The 21651-nt window shown below is 42.6% G+C and overlaps 1 protein-coding gene across 2 annotated transcripts in view; it reads right to left on the bottom strand.

The window, feature by feature from the left end:
• LG01H19orf44 (linkage group 01 C19orf44 homolog) overlaps positions 1 to 20945 on the bottom strand; it is a 33845-nt gene extending 12900 nt beyond the window's left edge. Inside the window, exons 1-8 of one of the 2 annotated variants that reach the window (XM_073592708.1) lie at positions 20785 to 20945; positions 17976 to 18090; positions 17007 to 17311; positions 16605 to 16893; positions 11779 to 12130; positions 10904 to 10974; positions 8284 to 8788; positions 1099 to 1188 (exon numbers count right to left, since the gene is read on the bottom strand). In XM_073592708.1, the coding sequence (XP_073448809.1) occupies positions 1099 to 1188; positions 8284 to 8788; positions 10904 to 10974; positions 11779 to 12130; positions 16605 to 16893; positions 17007 to 17311; positions 17976 to 18090; positions 20785 to 20786 (1729 nt within the window). In that variant the 5' untranslated portion in view covers positions 20787 to 20945. The remainder of the gene's footprint in view (positions 1 to 1098; positions 1189 to 8283; positions 8789 to 10903; positions 10975 to 11778; positions 12131 to 16604; positions 16894 to 17006; positions 17312 to 17975; positions 18091 to 20784) is intronic. The other variant, XM_073592713.1, reaches the window with a different exon arrangement.
• Between the last annotated feature and the right edge of the window lie 706 nt (positions 20946 to 21651).

Here is a 21651-nt window from a genome sequence, read left to right as displayed (position 1 = left end):
TCTTTTTATCAGATTTGGCAGGCTGCCCAGAGAGGGAGAGAAGTCCCTTCACAGAAGAATACAGGCAACTTGTATTGACTTCAGAAGTCATTTGCAAGTCAGGCTGAGTTATATCAGCATTTTTTATCAGCACAATCAGCCGATGCCGATTAAGAAAAAAACGTCAAATATCGGCCGATATATCGGTCGACCTCTACCTGGAACACTACGTAGGGTGCTCAGGAAGAATTAATCCTCAAATTAAAGCATTCTTTACATTTTTTTTTTCAGGTAATCAGGAATATGCCCGATTACCTGATAATGATCCTGACAATGAACTGACAAATAAAGCCTTTGCGCAGTCAATCATATTCCATTCACAAAAGGTGTGGTACAGCCTATTAATTTGTTCTATTCATTCTTCACTTCTATTAATTTAAATCACATTAAAAATAAATGTGTTTAGAGTGATCACATGTTTCTTAAAAACGAAAAAATGGTCTGCATATTACAAATTCTGCTAGGAGATTGTAAACCTCTGAGCACAACTGTACACATATCCATATACCAGTTTTAGAATATATTTAAAGTTAAAAGGCATATTCTACCTTTTACAAAAACAAAAAACACAAAGCCACACCGATAAAAGAAAACAAAAACAAAAAAAAATTGCAACCGCGATCAGTGGATTGCGGGTTGCAGACTCTATTCCTCCAGGCACAGGTCCATACGGAGGTAAGGACCTTTGGTTATAGGGCTGGAGATAGCTTCAATGGACTACAAGTGCAGGGACATCACCACAGCAACACAATTGTATACAATGAATGACATGAAAGAAAGCCATTCATTGCTTACAACGGCCATGCGATTTGCTGTGATTGGTCACAGCAATCACATGGTACTGGCAGCAAGCCAGTACAATGATCAGTTATCCGCTGTGTGCACTGACAGATCATGCCACAGCTCACAGCCACACGAGGTGCGTTCTTGGAAAGACATCATATGATGTTCTCCCAGAACAATGGGGTTCCCGTCTGACCATCATTTTACAATCGTGCGGACGCGAAGCAGTTTAGTTGCTATACTAAAGTTCGTTTGTGAACAAGTAAAATAAATTACCTTCTATTAACTCAGGGCTCACCACATGGCTCACAATTGAAGCTGGCTCCACAGCAATGGAGGGAGCAAGAGGTCCAAAGCCAATGGTTGCTATGCGAGACAGAAAAAAAAAAAAACAGAACAAAAAACAAACAATAAGAAGAAGAAGAAGAAGAAGAAGAATAAAACTTTAAAATAAAAAAAATAAAATAAATAAAATATGTACTAAAGTATATACATACATCTTGTTATGTACATACATATTTACTTGGGTCGACTGCCCAGCTCTGTGCTTATTGTCAAAAGTTTTCCTGTCTCCTTACTATTTGTAAAGAGCCTGTTTGCAGAGCTCAGTATTTAAAAAGGCATAGTTCATCTTTACCAAATAAAGACTGCCTATGCAGATAAGGGAAGTCTAGAGAAAAACAAACTGTGCAACTTTAACTAATGGTAAATAATGACCTTTCTATAGGTGTAGGCACAACTCATGAAACCAGACCAAAAAACTTCTAAAACGTTGCCAAGAAAATCCCAGCTCTTACTGTTCATATGCACCATCACAGGAGCTCTGTCTCCGATTTAAATCCCCTCATGTGCGCTCTCACCCCCCTGATGCAGTAGCTCTGAGCTCAGCATTTTTGAGCTTGCTTCTTTGAAGGTAGGGGTGAACAGAACCAGTTAGGAGTCTCAAGATCCTAGGAGTTTTCCAGTCAGGCTTCATGAGGTATACGAATAGCCTACACATATAGCAAGAACATTATTCAACTTTGGTCAAAGCTAAAGTTTGTTGATGCTCCTTATCTGCAAGTTTTTTTTTTTTTTTGGTGAACCAACCCTTTAAGGCTGCAATCTACACAAAGTGAATGAGCCAGAGCAGCGACTCACTTTATTAGAGAGCTCAGTTTGAGGTTTTGGAAAGAAGCAAGCTTCTAGAAATGCAGCTACTGTGCTATTTCAAGGCAATGCTGCTCTGAAAAATCCTTGTGTTAAACATTTATTTGTAAAACAAAGATTTAATCCATATAGGCTCCTTTTACATTAGCATGTCTCCAAAGTTGCACAATTTTCAGTGCGACTGATGTGACTTTTGGGGCGACTTTGATCTGACTTTACATTCTCATACATTGAATTTCATATGTCCTGTGACTTTGGGTCTTACTAGTCGGATCCCAAGTCGCACAAGTGTGAAAAGGAGCCATAGTAAAAAAAATAGAAAACATTCATTAAGTATTTACAAATATATAAAAAAAAAAATATATATATATATTAAAAACAAGAGAGAGCGCACGCCAGCCCTTGTGTGTTATCGTTTAATAGATGAAGATAAGTGTATAAAAAAAAAAAAAAAAAAAAAAAAAAAAAAAAAAAAAAATGAGGGTTGCACTCGCAAACATCCAGCGTTAAATGGCATAAACAGCTCCATAATAGCCTCCTCTCCTGGTCTGTAGGGATCAGTTAGCTCACAGCAACTAGCAGCGTGGTAAAGTATTCCAGTAAGCACAGACCACCTGCTTGCTTGTAAAACACACCGCCCAAAGCACTCGCACGGACCAGCCAGCGCTGCCTGACGTCACTCGTGGCCAGGGAGGGGATGCACAGTGATGCAGCTGACTCCTCTCGTAAGCTTCATGCAATTGCTAGGACAACATGTTTCGGAGGCATGGCCTCCTTCTTCACCTGGTTTATGCGAGTGCTTTAGGCGGTGTGTTTTACAAGCAAGCAAGCGGTCTGTGCTTACTGGAATACTTTACCACGCTGCTAGTTGCTGTGAGCTACCTGATGGCGCTGTGAGTGGCTGCTTCTCAGAGAGCTCCGCAATTCCGCAATCTCTATCCGGATCCATCGGCACCAAATCCCCTGAAAATACAGCCCTGCTGACCGAGGGGGGGGGGGGGGGGGGGGGGTGCAAGGACCTCCCGACCGCTGAAGGGAGAAGAGGATTTTCGTTCCTGGGCCGTGATCGGCGTCCCGATCTCGTGTGACTAGGCCGCAGCCTTTCCTGGCGGGCCACGCCGCGAGACAGAGGATCCCTGGCAGGCCACGCCGCAAGACAGAGGATCCCTGGCGGGATTGGCTCTACAGACGAGTCTCACCGGCCATCACGGACCTCGGGTGGAGGCAGGAAAACCAGCCCTAGTTTGGACACAGGCCGAATTCCGGCTCCATTCTCTCCCCCCCACGAACAACTAGGCCGCAGCCTTTCCTGAGGGCCCAGAGCCTCCGGACCGGCTCGGCTTGTAGAGTACCCGACACCTTTGGCCTGGAAGAAGGGGCCCTGAGACGGCTGGAGGTCGCTACCTGGGAAGTGGAACAAGCCCTGGAGCATCCCCACCCCTGACATCCCGGGTGAGACAGGCTGTGGCTGGGTTGAATACCCCTGTAGGCCTGTGGACGCCTGAAGAGGACAGCTCCTGCACTCCACAAACCGCAGGTGAGGGGGAAGACTGTCTGGGGGACACATGCTGCACTGCACCTAGTACCTGAATACCCCTGAGCCCACAGACAGGCTCCCACAGCTAGTTATTGAATATTGCCCAGATCAGGGCCCCAGACATCTGAATGAGGCGCAGGAACTCCAGCGCAAAATACAGTAAAAGGGGGCAAAAGATTGACCTTTCCGCCACAGTCAGATTCCCCTCAGACGTCCACCTGCCCCTCTCCGGAGGCTCACACCACACGCAGTGCCCATAGAGCCTCGCAGACGAACCTCATGGAGTCGGATGACTCTCTACCCCCCTGGCTGGCGGACATCATGGCGGCCATCGCCACTTGCCAATCCACGCTAACAACAAAAATTGAAGCTGTTCAGCTGGATATGGGTCTAATCTGCCAAGATATAGACAAACTCAGGTCGCGAGTCACTGAGATGGAGCAAAGACTGAGTACCACTGAAGACACCACGGCGGAACATGGAGCAACACTCCGCATACTTCAAACCAAAGTAAAGACCCTAGAATACAGAGCCTAAGACACAGAGAACAGAAATCGGCGCAATAACCTTCGCATTATCGGCTTACCAGAGGGGGCGGAGGGGAACAATCCTACCTCCTTCATAGAGGGTATGTTGCGTGACCTTCTACCCGAGGCCCGTTGGTCACCCCACTACACGGTCGAGAGGGCACACCGCATCCCGCCTAAGCCGGGGCCTCCTGGATCCACTCCCCGCACCTTCATTCTCCATCTCCTCAACTTCAGAGACAGAGACGAAGTCCTCCGCACCTCTAGAAATGTTGGGGACCTCAGATTGCAGAATACTAAGTTGATGATTTTCTCCGATTACTCGGTGGAGACCCAGAAACTCAGGAAATCTTTCGACCAAGTCAAAGCGGCATTGAGATCACGCAGCATTCGCTACAGTGTACTCTTCCCTGCTCGCCTGAGAGTCCAGGGCGGCAAGACAACTCGATTCTTTAGCACACCTAGAGAGGCCTCTGCCTGGCTGGACTCGCTACCACAGATCTGCTGATCGACTAACCGGTATGTGCCGTATGACCCCTTTCATTGTTTACTCACAATAACCTGGACCCAGGTCTGAGGTACCACACGAACTACCCCATGGATGACTTAGTTTCGTTGCACCAGTTATGCCCAGTTCAAACCCATGGTGTGTGCGGACTTGGAGGGGGGTAGCTAACTATCCCTATCAGGAAAATCTAAGTTAATGCCCCTGCCAAAGGATATGGTCAGGAGACTGTTGAGATATGAAGTTCCTTTACACTTGCTTGCTCCCTTGAGGAGCGCTGGAGTTCTTGTTCTATGTATCCTCCTATTGCTTGATCTGCTGCTTACCCCCCCGCGGGAAGTCTCAGGGGGTTAGGCTCGCCTCTTCCACGCCTCTAGCCCCTAACGGGGTTAGCTTAATTTACTTTAGATATCGGGCTCCTATATCTGTTTTTAGTTTGGTTTTGTTTTATAATTGCACTAAAATAATTGACTTATCAGCATTGCATTGTTTCCAGATGTGTCCGTTTTGGGTCCAGGGGTCCAATTCAGGAGCCGTGACCTACATTTATCCTAACATTCTTATCATCCTTAGTAACCATGTCCTCCCTTAATATCTCCTGGAACACGAGAGTATTGAACTCCCCGATCAAGCGTTCCCTGGTGTTCCAATTCATTAAAGATTATAACCCACATATGTGTGCTCCAAGAAACGCACCCAATAGGAAGTAGGGTTCTGGCCCTGAAAAAACCATGGGTGGGCTACCACTCCACACACTCCAGTTTCTCCAGGGGTGTTACTATCCTGATACTGAAATCTCTCCCTTTCCGGCTCTTGGATTTGGCCATCGATCCTGATGGTCGTTATGTTATCATTCATGCTAAAATATACTCTCTAACGTGGACCATTGTGGGCTTATATTTGCCCCCGCCGGCTTCTTTGCTGGTGCTCAATCAGATCACCAGCAAAATAGCCGACTTTGCATCTGACAATAATATCATACTGGGTGACTTTAATTTGGTCCCTGACCCGGATCTGGACAGACTGACATCTGCGGGACATCATTGTCCTGGGTTGGCTGAATGGGCGGATACCTATGGCCTGACTGATGTTTGGAGGTGGAGACACCCCCAGACCAGGGCGTACACATGCCACTCGGCCTCTCACAGAACATTTTCCCGAATAGACTTAGTCTTCGCAGGGAGCCCGGTCCTCCCACGAGTCACAGACATACAAATACTGCCTAGGGGAATCTCCGATCACGCACCCTTGCTGTTGTCATTGGACCTTTCCCTGGGCTCAGTAGACAAGATATGGAGGCTCTCTAGATTTTGGATTTCAGAGACTGCTGTGGACTCCCAATTCAGAACGGAGTTGCTTGACTTCTAGGCGGTAAATGTGGGCTCTGCCGACCCCACAGTTGTGTGGGATGCCTTTAAGGCCATGACGAGGGGACATTAAGCGACCATCATTGCCAGAGTTTACAGGGAGCATAAGGCAGACTTGATAAAGGCTGAGAGGGAGGCGAGTAGTGCAGAGGTTCTTTTTGTTCGTACCCGAGACCCTATACACTATTCACAATTACAACTTATGACGAAGGAGGTTATTCGTCTGCGTACCTCTCTTACCCAGAAGAAAATGTTGGCTCAATCCCAACGGATCTTTGAGCAGGGGGAGAGGTCAGGCCGTCTGTTGGCCTGGCTCTCCAGGGAGCAGGCAGGAGGGATGAGCATCTCACATATCCTCTTTACAGACTGCACTGGGTCTAATTAACCGATTCGGCGGGTACTCGGGGATTCGCATTAATTGGGACAAGTCTGTTCTTTTCCCGCTCCATCCCTCGACCCCTAGGGTGCCACACCCACAGCTCAAATGGGTAGATGACTTCAAATACCTGGGGATTAAAATTAGTGGTAAAGTCCAGGACTATCTGGACAACAATCTGCGACCACTCATGACACATCTAACGGCTAGGTGTGCTACATGGTGTTCCCTTCCATTGACCCCTGTCGGCAGAGTCAATCTGCTAAAAATGATTTATCTTCCCAAATATCTATATTTCTTCTGCACCACCCCCATACACATCCCTAGCACTTTTTTCCGAAGGTTGGAGAGTCTGTTGATACACTTTGTCTGGGCGGCCACCCAGGGTAGCCAAACAGATCTTATATCTCCCACTTTCGGGGGTGGGGGAACTGTCACTACCGAATTTTCAAATTTATTATTGGGCAGCCGTTCTGGTCACGATTCGGTGGTGGTTCTCCCAGCCCACACAGAATACAGCGGTCACTCTGGAAGCAGCCATTCTGCGTTCCTTTGATGCCCTGAGCAATCTCCCTATTCATGGACTTAGGGCCAGTTCGTTCATGACAACTCCGATGCGAACCACCGTGAGGGTCTGGCAGGAGGCTAGGAAGATATACGGGAAACCTAATCACATTTCACCACACATGCCCCTATGGGGTAACCCTAAGCTTCCTCACTTTTACAGTATACCGGACCCCTCTCTATGGGCAAAAAAAAGAATGCTTACCTTAAAACATATAGTTCAGGACGGTAGGCTTATGACTTTTCATACCCTGAGGCAATCATTTGCTATCCCGTCCTCCTTCCAATTCAGGTACTGGCAGCTGAAGCACGCCTTTGAAGCCCAGTTCCCTGCCCCCCTCACTTTGGAACCAGACTCCATTGAACGGGTCTTGATTTCCAGTGTGATGGGGAAGCCTCTCTCAACACTATATCTATACCTTACAGTAGAGTATGATACCAAATTAACTAAAACCTGGGAAAAGTGGAGGGTGGATATTCCTTCTTTGGACGAAGAGGAATGGAAGGAGTGTGGCTAATTTCCTACATTCCTTCCATGATCGCTGCAAAAGATAGGTTCCTACAATTTAAGTTTCTACACAGAGCGTACTTCACCCCACAGAAACAGGTGCGCATTTACCATCAAAGAGATCCCAACTGCCAGAGATGCAGGCAGGAGGTGGGTACCTTCTGGCACATGGTCTGGTCCTGTCCCAAACTCCGACCCTTTTGGTCAGCAGTGGCCTCCAAACTGACCAATGTCACAGGTTTAAATTTACCGGTTGATCCTCAAATACTATTACTCAGCTATTTGGAGGATGTTGAGGGAGACAGGTATAGTAAATTGTGTCTTACCTTCGCATTATATTATGCTAGACGTGAAATTTTACTGAGATGGAAACTAGTGGAGCCTCCTACTCTGGCCTCGTGGAGAAGGTCGGTCAACTTGGTACTTCCCCTGTATAGAATGACATATGAAAGTAGGCAATGCCCAGGGAAGTTTGATAAAATCTGGTCCTCTTGGGTGGACGCCTCCGGGGACCCTGAACCCCCTACCCCCTAACCATGACGTAAAACACATTGGAGGACATCCTATATCCCATGCCTATTCTCCTTGTGCCCATTCCCCCTCATCCCCTTCCCTCCCCTCCCCCTCCCTTCCTCTCCCGCCCCCACCCCGCCCAGGCTTGATCGAATACTGGTTACTTACATAATGTTATCTAAGATTTTAACACTATAATGCACTAAGGTGTACTGTTAAGTGATACTTCTGACATCTGCACAGCTGGAATATCTGATAAATAGTGGCTACCGGATGAAGGTAGATCTTACTGTCATTATTCTCTTTGCACTGAATATACTAACTTATCTTCTATTGTAATGCTGATTTGTTTAATAAAAATTTTCTGAAAAAAAAAAAAAAAAAATATTGTAAATGGTTATCAAAATTGAATTACCTTGTGGCCAGCTGTAGCCAAATTCAGCATCATTTGTCTGCACAGAAGTTTCTCGTAAAACAACTCTTTGTGTTATATGGGACTGTTTTTTCTGTCTTGTTTGGCTAGACTGAGGATAAGAATGGCTAGAGGAGAGGCTGGAATCATCAAAGGATATGGATTTAGGGAGGGAATATGAGTAATTGCTTGAACCGAGTTCATTGTCAGAGAGCACAGAATCTTCAAAATCCTCAGAATAGGCAGAATGGATAGTAGTTTCATCAGGTCGCTCTTGACTGTAATGCTCAGAACTAGAGCGATCTTTGTGACGATGCTTTGACACATCTGACTTATTTGTCTCTGTATGCACTTCAAGAGCAGATTCATCATCAGAGCTGGACTTCTGTCTCATGAATGTCTTTGCATCTTTATGATGTGAGGGCTCTCTATGGTCGGTAATGAGTTCTTGCTTGCGCTCCTTAGTTTTTTCATTTGCTGACTTCATAGGTAACGGGCTAATGTGCATCTAAAAGACAAGAATAAAAAAAAAATATATTATAATTTTTTTTTTTTTCAAACTCTTTCCTCACCTAAGTTGGTGATCCTACTAGGAACACATAAAATTTATAAACAGCTAGCTGCTAGCCCAATAACGTATATAACAAAAAGCGAGATACTCCCAATGGCTTATGCGCAGCTTACAAGTAATGAAAAATACTTGTTTTGTATAAAAATATTGTTTTATTTTGAATGGGTAAAACTGCATCAATAAAAGCAGCAATAACAAAAAAGGGAAAAGGCATGGGAAGGGGAACATGTGGAAAAGGAGGACCAAGAGTTCTGGTGTACACAAAAAATAAACATATTAGATGTCTATATGACATTTAACAAAAAGAAATCCACAAATGGTATATCTGTGGATATTACTGTTTAGAGTAACCCCAACGTGTTTCAATCATAATTTTGTTTACGATCTTCTTCAGGGAGATACAGACACTATAAAACATATCAATACGGAATATTAGCAATATTGACATCAATAACATCATCATCATTGGGAATAAAGCAGGCAGGAATTCAAAAATAACAAAGGGTCCCTACCTTTGATATAAGAAATATTTAAGTAGCCAGAGCAAAAAGACAAAACATCATATCACATCAGGATATGCGCACGGTGGTCCACCATCCAGAAAATGGACAGGGAGTCCAATTCTCTCTACAAGAGGTCATACTTAGACGTCCAAGGGTGGGAGGAGACACAAATGCGCCTATGATATATATAATATCTAGAGAATTACCTTCAAAAAAAGTTTTTATTTTTGTAAGGGTATCCTATGCAATGATGCAAATCCTGTTCTTTGTGCTGAAGGAATGCATTTCCTTGCTTAAGTGCATCACCTGGGGGATGTAAATTTCCAAACAGGTGTATACATCTGTTTAAAAGTTTAGAACATATGTCTATATAGGTAAAGCTGCATTCAATGGATATAATTACCTTGTTTAACTATCAATCCAGTGTGTAAAATGTTGATTTATCCAGTAGATCAGAGCAGGCGGCTAGTTATACATTCATCACAAGATTAGTGGTATTAGTTCCTCACCATTGAAGCACCCACATGCTGCATTGAAAGAAACACACACACACACACACACACACACACACACACACACAAAAAATTTCTTTCAATGCAGCATGTGGGTGCTTCAATGGTGAGGAACTGATGAATGATACCACTAATCTTGTGATGAATGTATAGCTAGCCGCCTGCTCTGACGTACTGGATAAATCAACATATTACACACTGGAGCGATAGATAGTTAAACAAGGTAATTATACCCACTGAATGCAGCTTTACAAATATATACACATATGTTATAAACTTTTATATATATGTATACATCTGTTGGAAATTTACATCCCCCAGGTGATGCACTTAAACAGGGAAATACATTTCTTCAGCACAAAGCACAGGATTTGCATCAGTGCATAGATACCCTTAAAACCCTTATATATTATATATAAAATCATACGCGCATTTGTGTCTCCTCCCACCCTTGCACAACTAATGAAGTATGACTTATTGTAGACAGAATTGGGCTCCCTGCCCATTTTCTGGATGGTGGACCACCATAAGCATATCCTGATGTGATGTGACGTTTTGTCTTTTTGCTCTGGCTACTTAAATATTTCTTGTACCAAAGGTAGGGACCCTTTGTTATTTTTGAATTCCTGCATACACAGGCTCTTTATTCCCAATGACGATTATGTTATTGATGTCAATATTGCTAATATTCTGTATTGGTATGTTTATAGATGTCAGGGCACACCAGTATTTTCTGTAGTCCTAACTCTAAATTTTGAGAGCCCCCACAATGGAAGCAAATACTGGTGTGCCTTGACGGGGCTCAGTAGCATACGCATGTATTTTCAAATGTGTGCAAAACTAAACCCCTGTTTTTGAAGCATACTCCTAGATTGGATAATTCATTAGGTTGCAGGCTGATGGGCAAGTTGATCTAGGAATTTCTTTGGTTTTGTTTTGCAATAAAGGACATTAACAACAGCAATTCTACCAGGCTAAAGAAAAAAAATCTGTTACAATAAATAAAAAAAATAAATAAATAAATAAAAAAACTGTACCTTTTCTTCAAGTTCTTCGGTTCCTGCAGCAGGTGCCAGTTCATCCAAGCTCATTATATTCAGTTTGAAATCTAAAAAGAGAACCTGTGGATCAATTGATAATCCAAATAATTGCACAATTAACAGTGAAAATACCACCCTCCGATGTCAAAAGAGAAATGTATTTCTTGTACCGCTGTACCAATATATGCATACATGCTTGGTGGTGACCAATTTATTGATTTATGATCCAAATGATTGCATATTTAACCACAAAAATACCATCCTCTGATGTTAGTTAGAATATGTATTCCTATATATCAGACAACATTCAGTTTATGAGTCTCACTGACCCATATCAATTCTACCTCAGCAAAAATTTGTGCCACTTTACTTCTATTCACTGGAAAAACGTATATGTATTCATGTAAACCTGTCAAGACAGAAAAACAGGCTGGCATCCTTCTAAAAATACTAGTCATCTGGCTATCATGTTGAATTCCTGGCCTGTACTGTATATTTTGAGCCACTAGAACAAGTATGTACAAGTGAGTATCTGAAAATTCAAAGAAAAGTCAGAAGTTCTTATCTTAAAAACGCATAGTTTACTTTTTAACAAAAACTGCATATACATATAAGGGGCATCTGTGGATAAAAATAAACTTTGCAGCTTTGACCAAAGTTGAACAATGCCCTTGCTATAGACGTAGGCCATTCACATACCTCAAAGCACAACTGAAAAACTTCCGGAGATTGCATTTCCTCATCCTGCCTTGTTGCTAGGACGTTGCTAAGACATGTCCAGCTGTTACTTTTCACCTCCACCATTACAGGAGTGGTATAATACAAATTAGCACCTCATATGATATACAATGACTAAAACTGTGTCATATTACCATTGGAACTTGAACTACTGGGATCATCTGCTCTCGAAAATAGCTCATCGAGGGATTTAAAGTCGCTTCTCTGGGAGAGAGGAGTTCTACTACGTCTCCCCAGTCTTGGCCTTGGAGAGTTGCTGGTCAAGGAACTTCTCACAGATGGTGAAGGAGACCGTGATCCAAATCGAATTAAAGAGTGTGTTCTTCTTGGGTATCTTGGAGTTCCATGACTAGGCGGAGAAGGAGTTCTGGAAGAAAAACGAGAAGGAGGACGGCGTGGAGAGAAGAAGCCAAGAGCTGAAGGACTCCGATGCAGGTTTCTGCGTGGTGTTAATCTGCTGGGTGGCGAGGGAGTTCTAGGTGGTTTCTAATTAAGAGAAAACAACAATTCTTACATATTGCTTAAAAGGCATATTCCACTTTAAAAAAATAAAAATAAAATAATAATATATGCACCTACAATGCAAAATAAATAAATAAAATAAAATAAAATTGGAGCCTGGAAAGCACTGCAGCTGCATTCAGTGCATTGCGGGTGCAAAGCCCACGCTCTACTGGACTCTTCCTCTAGCCTGATGTCTATATAGGAGGTTACGGGGCTGGAGGAAGTATTCAAGGGTGACATCACCACAATGTTTAATTGAGAACCGCAAGTCCTTCTGCTGCAATAGCAGATGAAACGTGTCTTTTTTTTTTTTTTTTTTATTCACAGATCCAGTAAATAGATCTGTGAATTGATTATGTGGCTGTACGCTGCATCAAATTCAAAGATATATAAATTGATGCGGGGAGAAGAATCCAGAGATTCGGGTAAGTGGAAGGTGGGGAACTGTAGAATGGCACTAGGTTTAATGTTAAACGGTAAACGTGAGTAACATGAAACATGGTGTAAAAAGGCAGAATTACAATAATCATTCAAAAGGCACACCAAAAAAGTAGTAGATGTAAAAGTATTTTTTTTAACCACTGCAAAACAGGGCACCTACTTATACACCTTCCTGCCCAGACCAATTTTCAGCTTTCAGTGCTGTCGCACTTTGAATGACAATTGCGCGGTCATGCTACACTGTACCCAAATTAAATTTTTATCATCTGTGGTTTTTATTTTCTGCTAAACAAATAAAAAAAAAAAAAAAAAAAAAAGGGACGGAAAATTTTGAAAAAAAAAATAAAAATTTTTTTTGTTTCTGTTACAAAACTTTGGAAATAAGTAAGTTTTCTCCTTCACTGATGGGGCTGCACTGACGGGCACTGATAAGGCGGCACTGATGGGCACCAATGAGATGGCACTGATATGCAGCACTGATGGGTACACATAGGCGGCACGGATGGGCACTAATGGATGGTACTGATGGATGCCAATCAGTGCCAAACAATAATGCCTGCCAATCAGTGATGCCCATTGTGGGCACTGACTGGCATCCTTTGTGGTCTAGGTTGGCATGCCTGGTGGCATCCCCGGTGGTCCAGTGTGGGCATCCTCAGGGGGCTGTCTACTCGTGTCTGACAGATGCGAGTGAGGAAAAGCCGTTCAACAGCTCTGCCTGTTTACATCGTGATCAGCCGTGATTGGACACAGCTGATCACGTAATAAAGTCTCTATTACCTAGATCGGAGTTGCGGTGTGTCAGACTGACACATCGCAACAATGATCGACGCGATGGGCGCCCCCGGGGGCGCGCAGCGGCTTGATATCCTGGCGACGTCATATGACAAATTTTGGTTAGCTTGTCGTGGCCTACAGGGAATATAACTCTTCCATTTGTTCTTGTGGACCACCATGGTCTCGAATACAGGGAATACAAAATTTTAGAGCTGTCCCCAGAGCAATTAGTAAATAAAAGGCCTCCCATTCAGCCACATGTTTCTCTGACAACTCTCTAAAATGAAAATTCTGTTCACTTAAAAATACATTTCTCTCAAGAGCCTATATCTATGCTATTTATGATGTTCTGATTCAGTGTTCTCATTGATATACACTGGACTGATGCATTTGTATCAGGTCTTTATAGGATTTTACGGTCTCTCCCCTATCTGTCCTAGATACATCTGGTGACAAACACCCCTAAGGAAAAATATATATATCTACATACATCTCCTCACAGATACCTCTACGGTTGATCTGTTCTTTGAGGGTAAAGCAGAGATTTACCATACAAGCTGAATTTTTCTTATTTTGAGATGTACACACATTTTTTGAATAGTTTGATTCCCAATGATGTCCTCTTTCTGCAGTATTTTGGCTGTTAAAATCTTTTGGATGTCTCCATAGCCTCATTCCTGAGGGGACCTGTCCCGGACTACTGCACCTGTTGTTACGGTGTGTGTTTTTCAAAATATACCAGCTTAGACTGATTTAATTGTGTCTGCTTTATAACCACATACACCTAAACTTAGTTTATGACTTTTATCATTTTTTTTATCAGACTACAGGCTGTGCTCCCCCCCCCCATGTGGGGTCCCCCACATCCACCAGGGCGAATCTATCCTTTTGAACTCATCCACATGATCATGTCCTGGGTAACGTAGCATATGAGGGACACCACCACATATGTTGTATTTATCACATTTAATGACCTCAAAAGTTTATCAGTGTTATGATTAATATTTCTCTTTCCTTTTATTTGTAGTATGATAATGATCTCTGCTAGATTTTATATTATGTAAAAGCTCCTGAAGAAGCGGTGACTATTTCCATGAAACACGTTGAGCATGCAATGCACAGATGGTATATGGTGAATTGGTATTGTCAGTTTCTCTGGTGTCACCGCATCTGTGAGCTTATAGAGTTACATACCTCCGTCCTCATTTTTAAGATATGTATGTTTTAATATGTTGTTGTAATACGATAAAAATTCAACTTTTATACCCATTTTGTTTATCCCGAGCATTTGTATGGTACCATAAAAGTCCATTATAGCCTCAACTCAATTTTCTCCACATATCTGTTATACAAAAGGGGGTACCTACGTCCCATTTATAATTTTTGTGTTGGCACTTTTTCCAGCTCTCAGAAGCTTGGCTGCAGAGGAAGCCATTGGCTTCTGCTGCTGTCAGTCAAATCATATCATAAGAGGGAGCAGGCAGTGAGGCCAAGCTACAATGTGTGAGTCAATAAAATACAAACAGCCCAGCTCAGGATCAAGCACGCAGGTTTGCCACTATAGGAAACAGCTTACTATGGTAGCACACTAAGAGGGGGAGCCAAGAACGCTGCCATGGGACTCCAGAAGAGGATGTTTGGGGCCTTTCTGTGCAAAACCATTACACAGAGCAGGCATGTATGAACTGGTTATCAAAGTGGTAGTAAACTGAAGTTAAAAAAAAAAAATAAAAAAAAGTTCCCCTGCAAGGTAATCCATACTAGACCCGAAGTATGGCTGGCAATCTTTATTTTTTTATTTTTATTTTTTTAACATTACATTTTTTCACATTTTTCCATTCATCGGTTGTTAAGCGACGCGGCGGCCGGCTTCCTGGCCCCCTCCTTAGCAACAGATTATATACACAGTGAATAAAAAACAAAAAAAAAACCCCGCAAAGTCGCGCTAAAAACGTGTGTCCAAAAACGTTTGGGAAGGTCGGATTTGGCTTACAAAAGTTGTGTACACACTATCAGAAATTCGCACATTTTCGCTTGAGGAACGATTGTACGAGAGAGATCGAGATCACAACTGAATACTTTAACTTTTTAAAGCAATTAGCAAGAGTGCGTATTTTAGTAAAGATAGCACACGGTGTTCAGGCTGTGCTGGTTGCTCAGTCCCCCTCCCCTCCCCTGGCACATCTCTAGATGTCCAGTTTACTCAATATGCTATAAAAGAAGAAGATTGCACTGAGTGACACAGATGTGCCAAAAATTCTCAGCAATTGTGAATTCAAATGGAAAAAAACAAATATTTACATAAACTTGTGAGATCTGCCATTGGGATTTATTTACTAAAGCTGGCAAGTGCAAAACAGACTCACTTCTGAATAGAAACCAATCACATTCCAGGTTTTATTGCCAAAGCTTAATTGAACAAGCTGAGGTTAGAAGCGGACTGATTTCTATGCAGAAGCGAGCCTGATTTTGCTTTAGTAAATCTACCCCCATTCTCATTTGTTTTTAAAAGGTGCTGGTTGCGAGTCCATTTTCCACATCCTTTTTTCACTATGCAAGTGACTTACTGACCTATCAGAAAGACGCATATTAGATTGGAGTCAGTGATTTAATAAGTAGCAAATCAAAGATCAGGATGACAGCCCCATCATAACTTGCAGGTTTAAAAATGTTGACAGTGATGGCGGCTATATCTCTATCTTAATATTTTTGCTTTTATCTTAGGACACATTAGACTGGGAAATGTAATAAGCATGGATTGTTCAGCATGCCTTGTTCCTGACACAAGACATGCCATAATCCACCACACAGATACAATTCTAAAACGTTGTCCCTGTATTTTAGGAGACTTGTGTTCTAGTAGCACTAAAAAAAATAGAAATGCAACAAACCATTAAACAAAGGGGTTGATTTACTAAAGGCAAGTGGACTGCACTCTGCAAGTGCAATTGCACCCATTTTCCCCAGAGCTTAGTAATCATGAGCAAGAAAAAATGCCTTTTTTAAAATTTTTCTTGCACCCGATTGGGTAGTCTGGACAAAGTGAAGCTTTCCTACACTTAAAAAAAGTGCAACTGCACTTACAAAGTGCATAGTATTTTTCTGTAGTAAATCAATCCCACAGTGAGTAATACAGATAGGCATTTCCTTTTTTTTTTTTTTTAAAACTCAAGAAATCTGCTGATGAATCATTCCAAACGTTCTCCCATTGTGCAAAGACTCCACAGGTTAAGCTCACCGGCATTTTCAACCACTTCTCATCAGCTTCTGAAAACTCCACCGAACTTCCAACCAGCTGAAGCATTTCTTCCTCCTCACTCTCTGCAACTCGCCTCTTATCTGCTGAACTACCCCTGACAGAAGGTGTCCTGGTCTGTTCCACAGGTTCTGGTTCCTTTATATTGACCTTTTTCTTCAAAAACCTGTTCCCGCGGAAGCTTAGTTCACTACTTGACCTGTTGGAGAATGGTCTTTCCTCCGAAGTCCTCAGGTCAGAGTCATTCTCAGAGATGTCCAGTTCTATTTTTCTGTAAAAAAAAAAAAAAAAAAAAAAAAAAAAAAAAAAGTTAAAATATGGAAGGAGGTTACCATGTCAAATACTAAAAGCAGCAGAGTGTGTCGATTTTTCCCCCAGGTATACCTCAATCGATGTCGGTTCTCAAATTCTGCTAGTCTCTTCAGTGCTGCACTGGTTGGCATCTTTGACTGCACAGGTTGTGGCTTTGCCACCACACTTGCTGGTTTGACAATGCTCTGAGCATCTTTACTGGCTGGGTTTTTTTTCTTTAAAAAACGGCTTTGGGTTCCCGTTGACTGTTGAGGGCTAACAGTACCTTTATACTTTTCACTTTCTTGTTCTGAAGCTGACAAATCGCTTAGGTTACCAATTGATGGTTGTGATAGTTTTAACACGCTTGTTTTGTTGCTAAGTGCACGCATGTATTCCTAAAAGACAAAGTAGTTTTTATGTTAAATGAATTAAGGGTGGATCAATAGCAGCATATATATATATATATATATATTTGTTTAAGTTCAGATAAATCACCAATAAAGCCACCAAAATCTCAAACTCCAGAGCCAGAGTAGATTATCCAGTCAATAGGTCAGTGATACCCAAATGAAAAGAAATGAAGCAGCAATAGTGAAGCCCGTCAAGTATAAAAAAGCTAATTTACTGTAGTTCACTTATAGTTACAGGATACAGTCATCATGATGTGTAAAAACCGCAGCTCTCAGCGTGCTTGCATCTGCCCGCTTGACATGTTTCATCCAACTGGATTTCATCAGAGGCATTGGATGAAACATGTCAGGCGTGCTGTCAATGGCCGGGCAATCTTCTGGGACCTGTGACGTGTCCCAGAAGACTGCAGGGAGGGAGGGAGGCGGAGAGGTGAACTTCCTTCCTGCGCCACGGAGCCAGAGGAGGAAGTGGGAACTGGGTGCACTTAAAAACTGGGTACCCACTCCCCCCCCCCCCAAGAAAATGTCAGGGGGTCACCATCACTTAAAGCGGAAGTTTCCATTTTCGCTTTAATGCACAGAATGCATTAAGAAAAAACCTTCTGCCTTTAGAACCACTTTAATAGGTATGTCCATGGTGAACACCAACCTGCAGTTCATCTTTAGAATCCTTAGATTTCATAGGGACCCTCTGACCAGAAAGCTGGGCTTCTGCCCTGGCCAGAGCTGAACTTCTTAGCCCACTTCTAGCCATCGTGTTTCTCCTGTTGAAAAAAAAAAAAAAAAAAAAAAAAAAAAAAAAAAAGGGAATGAATGATTTGAATGATTACCTATACAAATTAAAAGGGAAAACAGACTTTTCATAGAGAGAAATATTTTAGGCCTACTGAATACCTGGAGTTGTGGGAATGAGAGCTGCTGTTATGACAGTGAAGCGATTCTGTGAATGGACAACAAGAGAGGAGGGGAGAGTAAACATCAGGCTCTCCTCTCTGTTCATTCAAAAAACGCCCTGTATTCTGTGAATTGACAGAGGGAGAGGAAAGGAAGGGTAAACTGGATTACTTCACTATCGTAGCTCTCATACCCTCAGCACCAATAGTTTGCCACTGCCAGCAGTATTCAAACTAATGAAAATATTATAGTGTAAACAGAGACAATGTAAATATTTCATGCATCATTACAAGAGGCAACTTTTTTGCCTTAAAAATGTATATAAATCTCTGAGGCTGGTGTTCAGCTTTAAAGCCCACTTTTTTGGTAGTATAGCCCCTTTATATATTCACAAAAGCACTGGGAAAGATCTTGGACACAAATGAAAGAATCATTATTCGCATCACTTTTACAATGTGGCACAATTACTGCGATAAATTAAAAAAAAAAAAAAAAAAAGAGTTACCTACAGTTTGAAGCTAGTAAAACTGTAGAAGGTTAAAGCGGGGTTCCACTCAAATTTTTAACTTTAATCTTACCCCCTTCAATTAATTGCATAGATGTTCAAATGCAGCCCGAAATGTTTATCGCTGTAATTACCTTTATATTGTACTTTATTGTAGCACTTCCTGTCTCTCCTCCCATGGGAGTAGGCGTGTTTATTGCCTTTCCCCGGCGCCACACTGTCTCCTGGGAGCTTAGTGTCAGGCTTCCCAAGATTCAGTGCGGAAACAATGATCATGCGTGTGAACAAGCTGTGAATGAACAGCATTCACCGCATCCAGGAAATCAATGCTTTTGGGCTTCACATGACCACAAGCAAGATGGAAACAGCCAGCATCACATTTTTTAAGTTATTCTTCAGTATGAAAAACAGACAGAGGCAGAAATATTACACCCAAACTGTGAGTATTATTTTGGGGTTAGCAGATTGTCTCAATGACAAAAAAAAAAAAAAAAAAAAAAAAAAAAAAAAAAGGGGGGGGAGAAGGATTGGTCGCCGGACTCCCGCTTTAAGACCAAGTCTAAACTGGCATATAGGCACCCAGCTACTTCACTGGTTGCTGGGAAGTAGTCCAACAGCGTTCTAGCAACCAATGACAAAGGCCAAACACCAACAGTGGGTGGAGCCTGATAGGGAGGTTGAGAGACCTGCAAGCAGCGTCTTTGGGGCGGTGCGGGAGCGGTGTATGTATACACCGCCCCTAAACCGCCATTTAAATCAATGAGCAGCGCCTGCAAAGCGCTTCGGCAGTGGTGCTTTGTGGGTGGTTTTTATCCTCAGCCGCTAGCGGAGTTAAAATCCTGGCAATTAGTGCGCCAAGAGGGAGGTGCAGCGTCAAAGTCTATGGCAAGGTGAAATAGGCTGCATCTGGATGGGGCTAAATGCTGTTATGGGACATGTGTGTTCAAGTATTTATGTCAAGAATGCAGGTATTCTGCATTTTAGGCATACGTCTTTGAATACACAGGGCCTCCTGGATGCACATGGGCTAAACTCCTAGTGTATTCTTGTCATTTGGTATTATGTACTGATCTTTTGTGGTATACAGCAAAACTATGATTTTCTGAAGTGTGAATCGAGCCAATCATATGAAGCAAAGCGAAAACAAATAATATATATATACACACACACACACACACACACACACATACACACCCAAAACAAAAAACAAAGCTTCCCTTTATCACAAGTGGGGTGGTAATACAAATCTAAACAATTCATTTGATGTGTACCCAATCAGGCAGGCCCTTACGTTAAACAGTTGTCAGTAAATCTAATGGTGGCCATACAAACTGTGATTTTGTTGTTTGCCTGTTTGACACAGACCTGTCATCCTCCTGCTCAGTGGGGATCAGCGGAGAGATCCCCCGCTGAGCAGGCGGATCCACTTGATGGAGTCCAAACCACCTGAAAGAGACCTTAGACTCCATTTCAAGCCAGATTTGATCAAAATGAGTCGATCAGCCAGGGTGGAATATAATTGATTGTTCTGCATCAATCATATGCTTTCTTCACAAGCACAACTATCTCCTTTGATCAGATTATTAGATCACATGGGAAAAACAGAGATGTGACTTATACAATCTTAAGTTATGATCAGATCTTAAATGATTAATAGAAATTCACTTCCACCTGGGTGTGGCATATCAATCAAATGGGTTGTCAGAGCTGGATCGGAAATAAATTGATCATTTATGGACGTGTGTTTGCCACCATAACAGGAGGAGATTGTATAGTGTATGGTCACCTTTACAAGAACACAGAACCACTCCCTTAGTAAATCAGAACCAAAAAATACACAGCTCCTCCATTTTTAGTGTGTGCCCTTCCTGTGATTTGTCTGGTGGTGATGATTACTTCTATAAAAGCCATGCTTCTTATAGAACTGACACCAATGTCATCAGTACGAACATTTCACCTATACAGAGAGGTCTGGAGATGCTCTAGATACAAGATATGAGCGGTGCAAGCTTCACTGCCTCCACAAAGCCTGCATACTACTAAGACATGACCAACTCACATATCACATCCCACGGCACGACTCCATCTTCAATAACTACCATAGTAACACATATCAGGACGCCTCACAGCTCAGGGAACACAGCTTGCACTCCAAGCCTCGTTTCTAGGACTATATCCGATTGCCCGAGATCCTGTGCGCATTACACTGCGCATGCTCCTCCATCTACAGGCTGCTTGTGCTGTCTTCTAGTCCGCAGGCTACTCCGCGCATGCTCAGTCTTCTGAAGCTTGCGAAGTGACTGGTGAATTTGTTCCTATTGAGCTTGATTGCTGCAGGATTTTGTTAATTGATATCATTTTTTCAATGGGCTACCACTATTAGCTGTTTTATGAGGTGGCAATACTTTTCATGCTTTCAGTGTTGCTCTCTTTTCAGTTCTATTCTAATACTGATCTTGGGGCAGTGTATTGGAATGCCTGGTTAACCATTTGAGCTCTGGAAGGGTTTACCCCCTTCCTGACAGGAAATTTTTTGCGATATGGCACTGCGTTACTTTAACTGACTATTGCGCAGTCATGCGACACTGTACCCAAATAAAATTGTCCTTTTTCCCCCCACAAATAGAGCTCTCTTTTGGTGGTATTTCATTACCTCTGCGGTTTTTATTTTTTGCACTATAAGGCTGGGTTCACACCACTGTGATGACAGACATCACGTATGATTCGCATCGCATTGCTGTACACATCACATGCGATGTCTGCGATGCAAATTCAGCCATGCAGACTGTATAACTGAAATCGCATCACATTCGCACCAAAATGGTGCAGGACCCTTTTATTTATTTTTTTTCACACCCATGCGATCCGATTCCTGTCTGATTTCACAGTTCGATGTGCGATCTGCGAACTGATTTTTGGGTGTCCT

The sequence above is a fragment of the Aquarana catesbeiana genome, linkage group LG01 (genome assembly GCF_042186555.1).
Source record: "Aquarana catesbeiana isolate 2022-GZ linkage group LG01, ASM4218655v1, whole genome shotgun sequence".
NCBI lineage: Eukaryota > Metazoa > Chordata > Amphibia > Anura > Ranidae > Aquarana > Aquarana catesbeiana.
The sequence above is the reverse complement of the archived record's forward strand: the minus strand, read 5'-3'. Positions and strand labels throughout refer to the sequence as shown.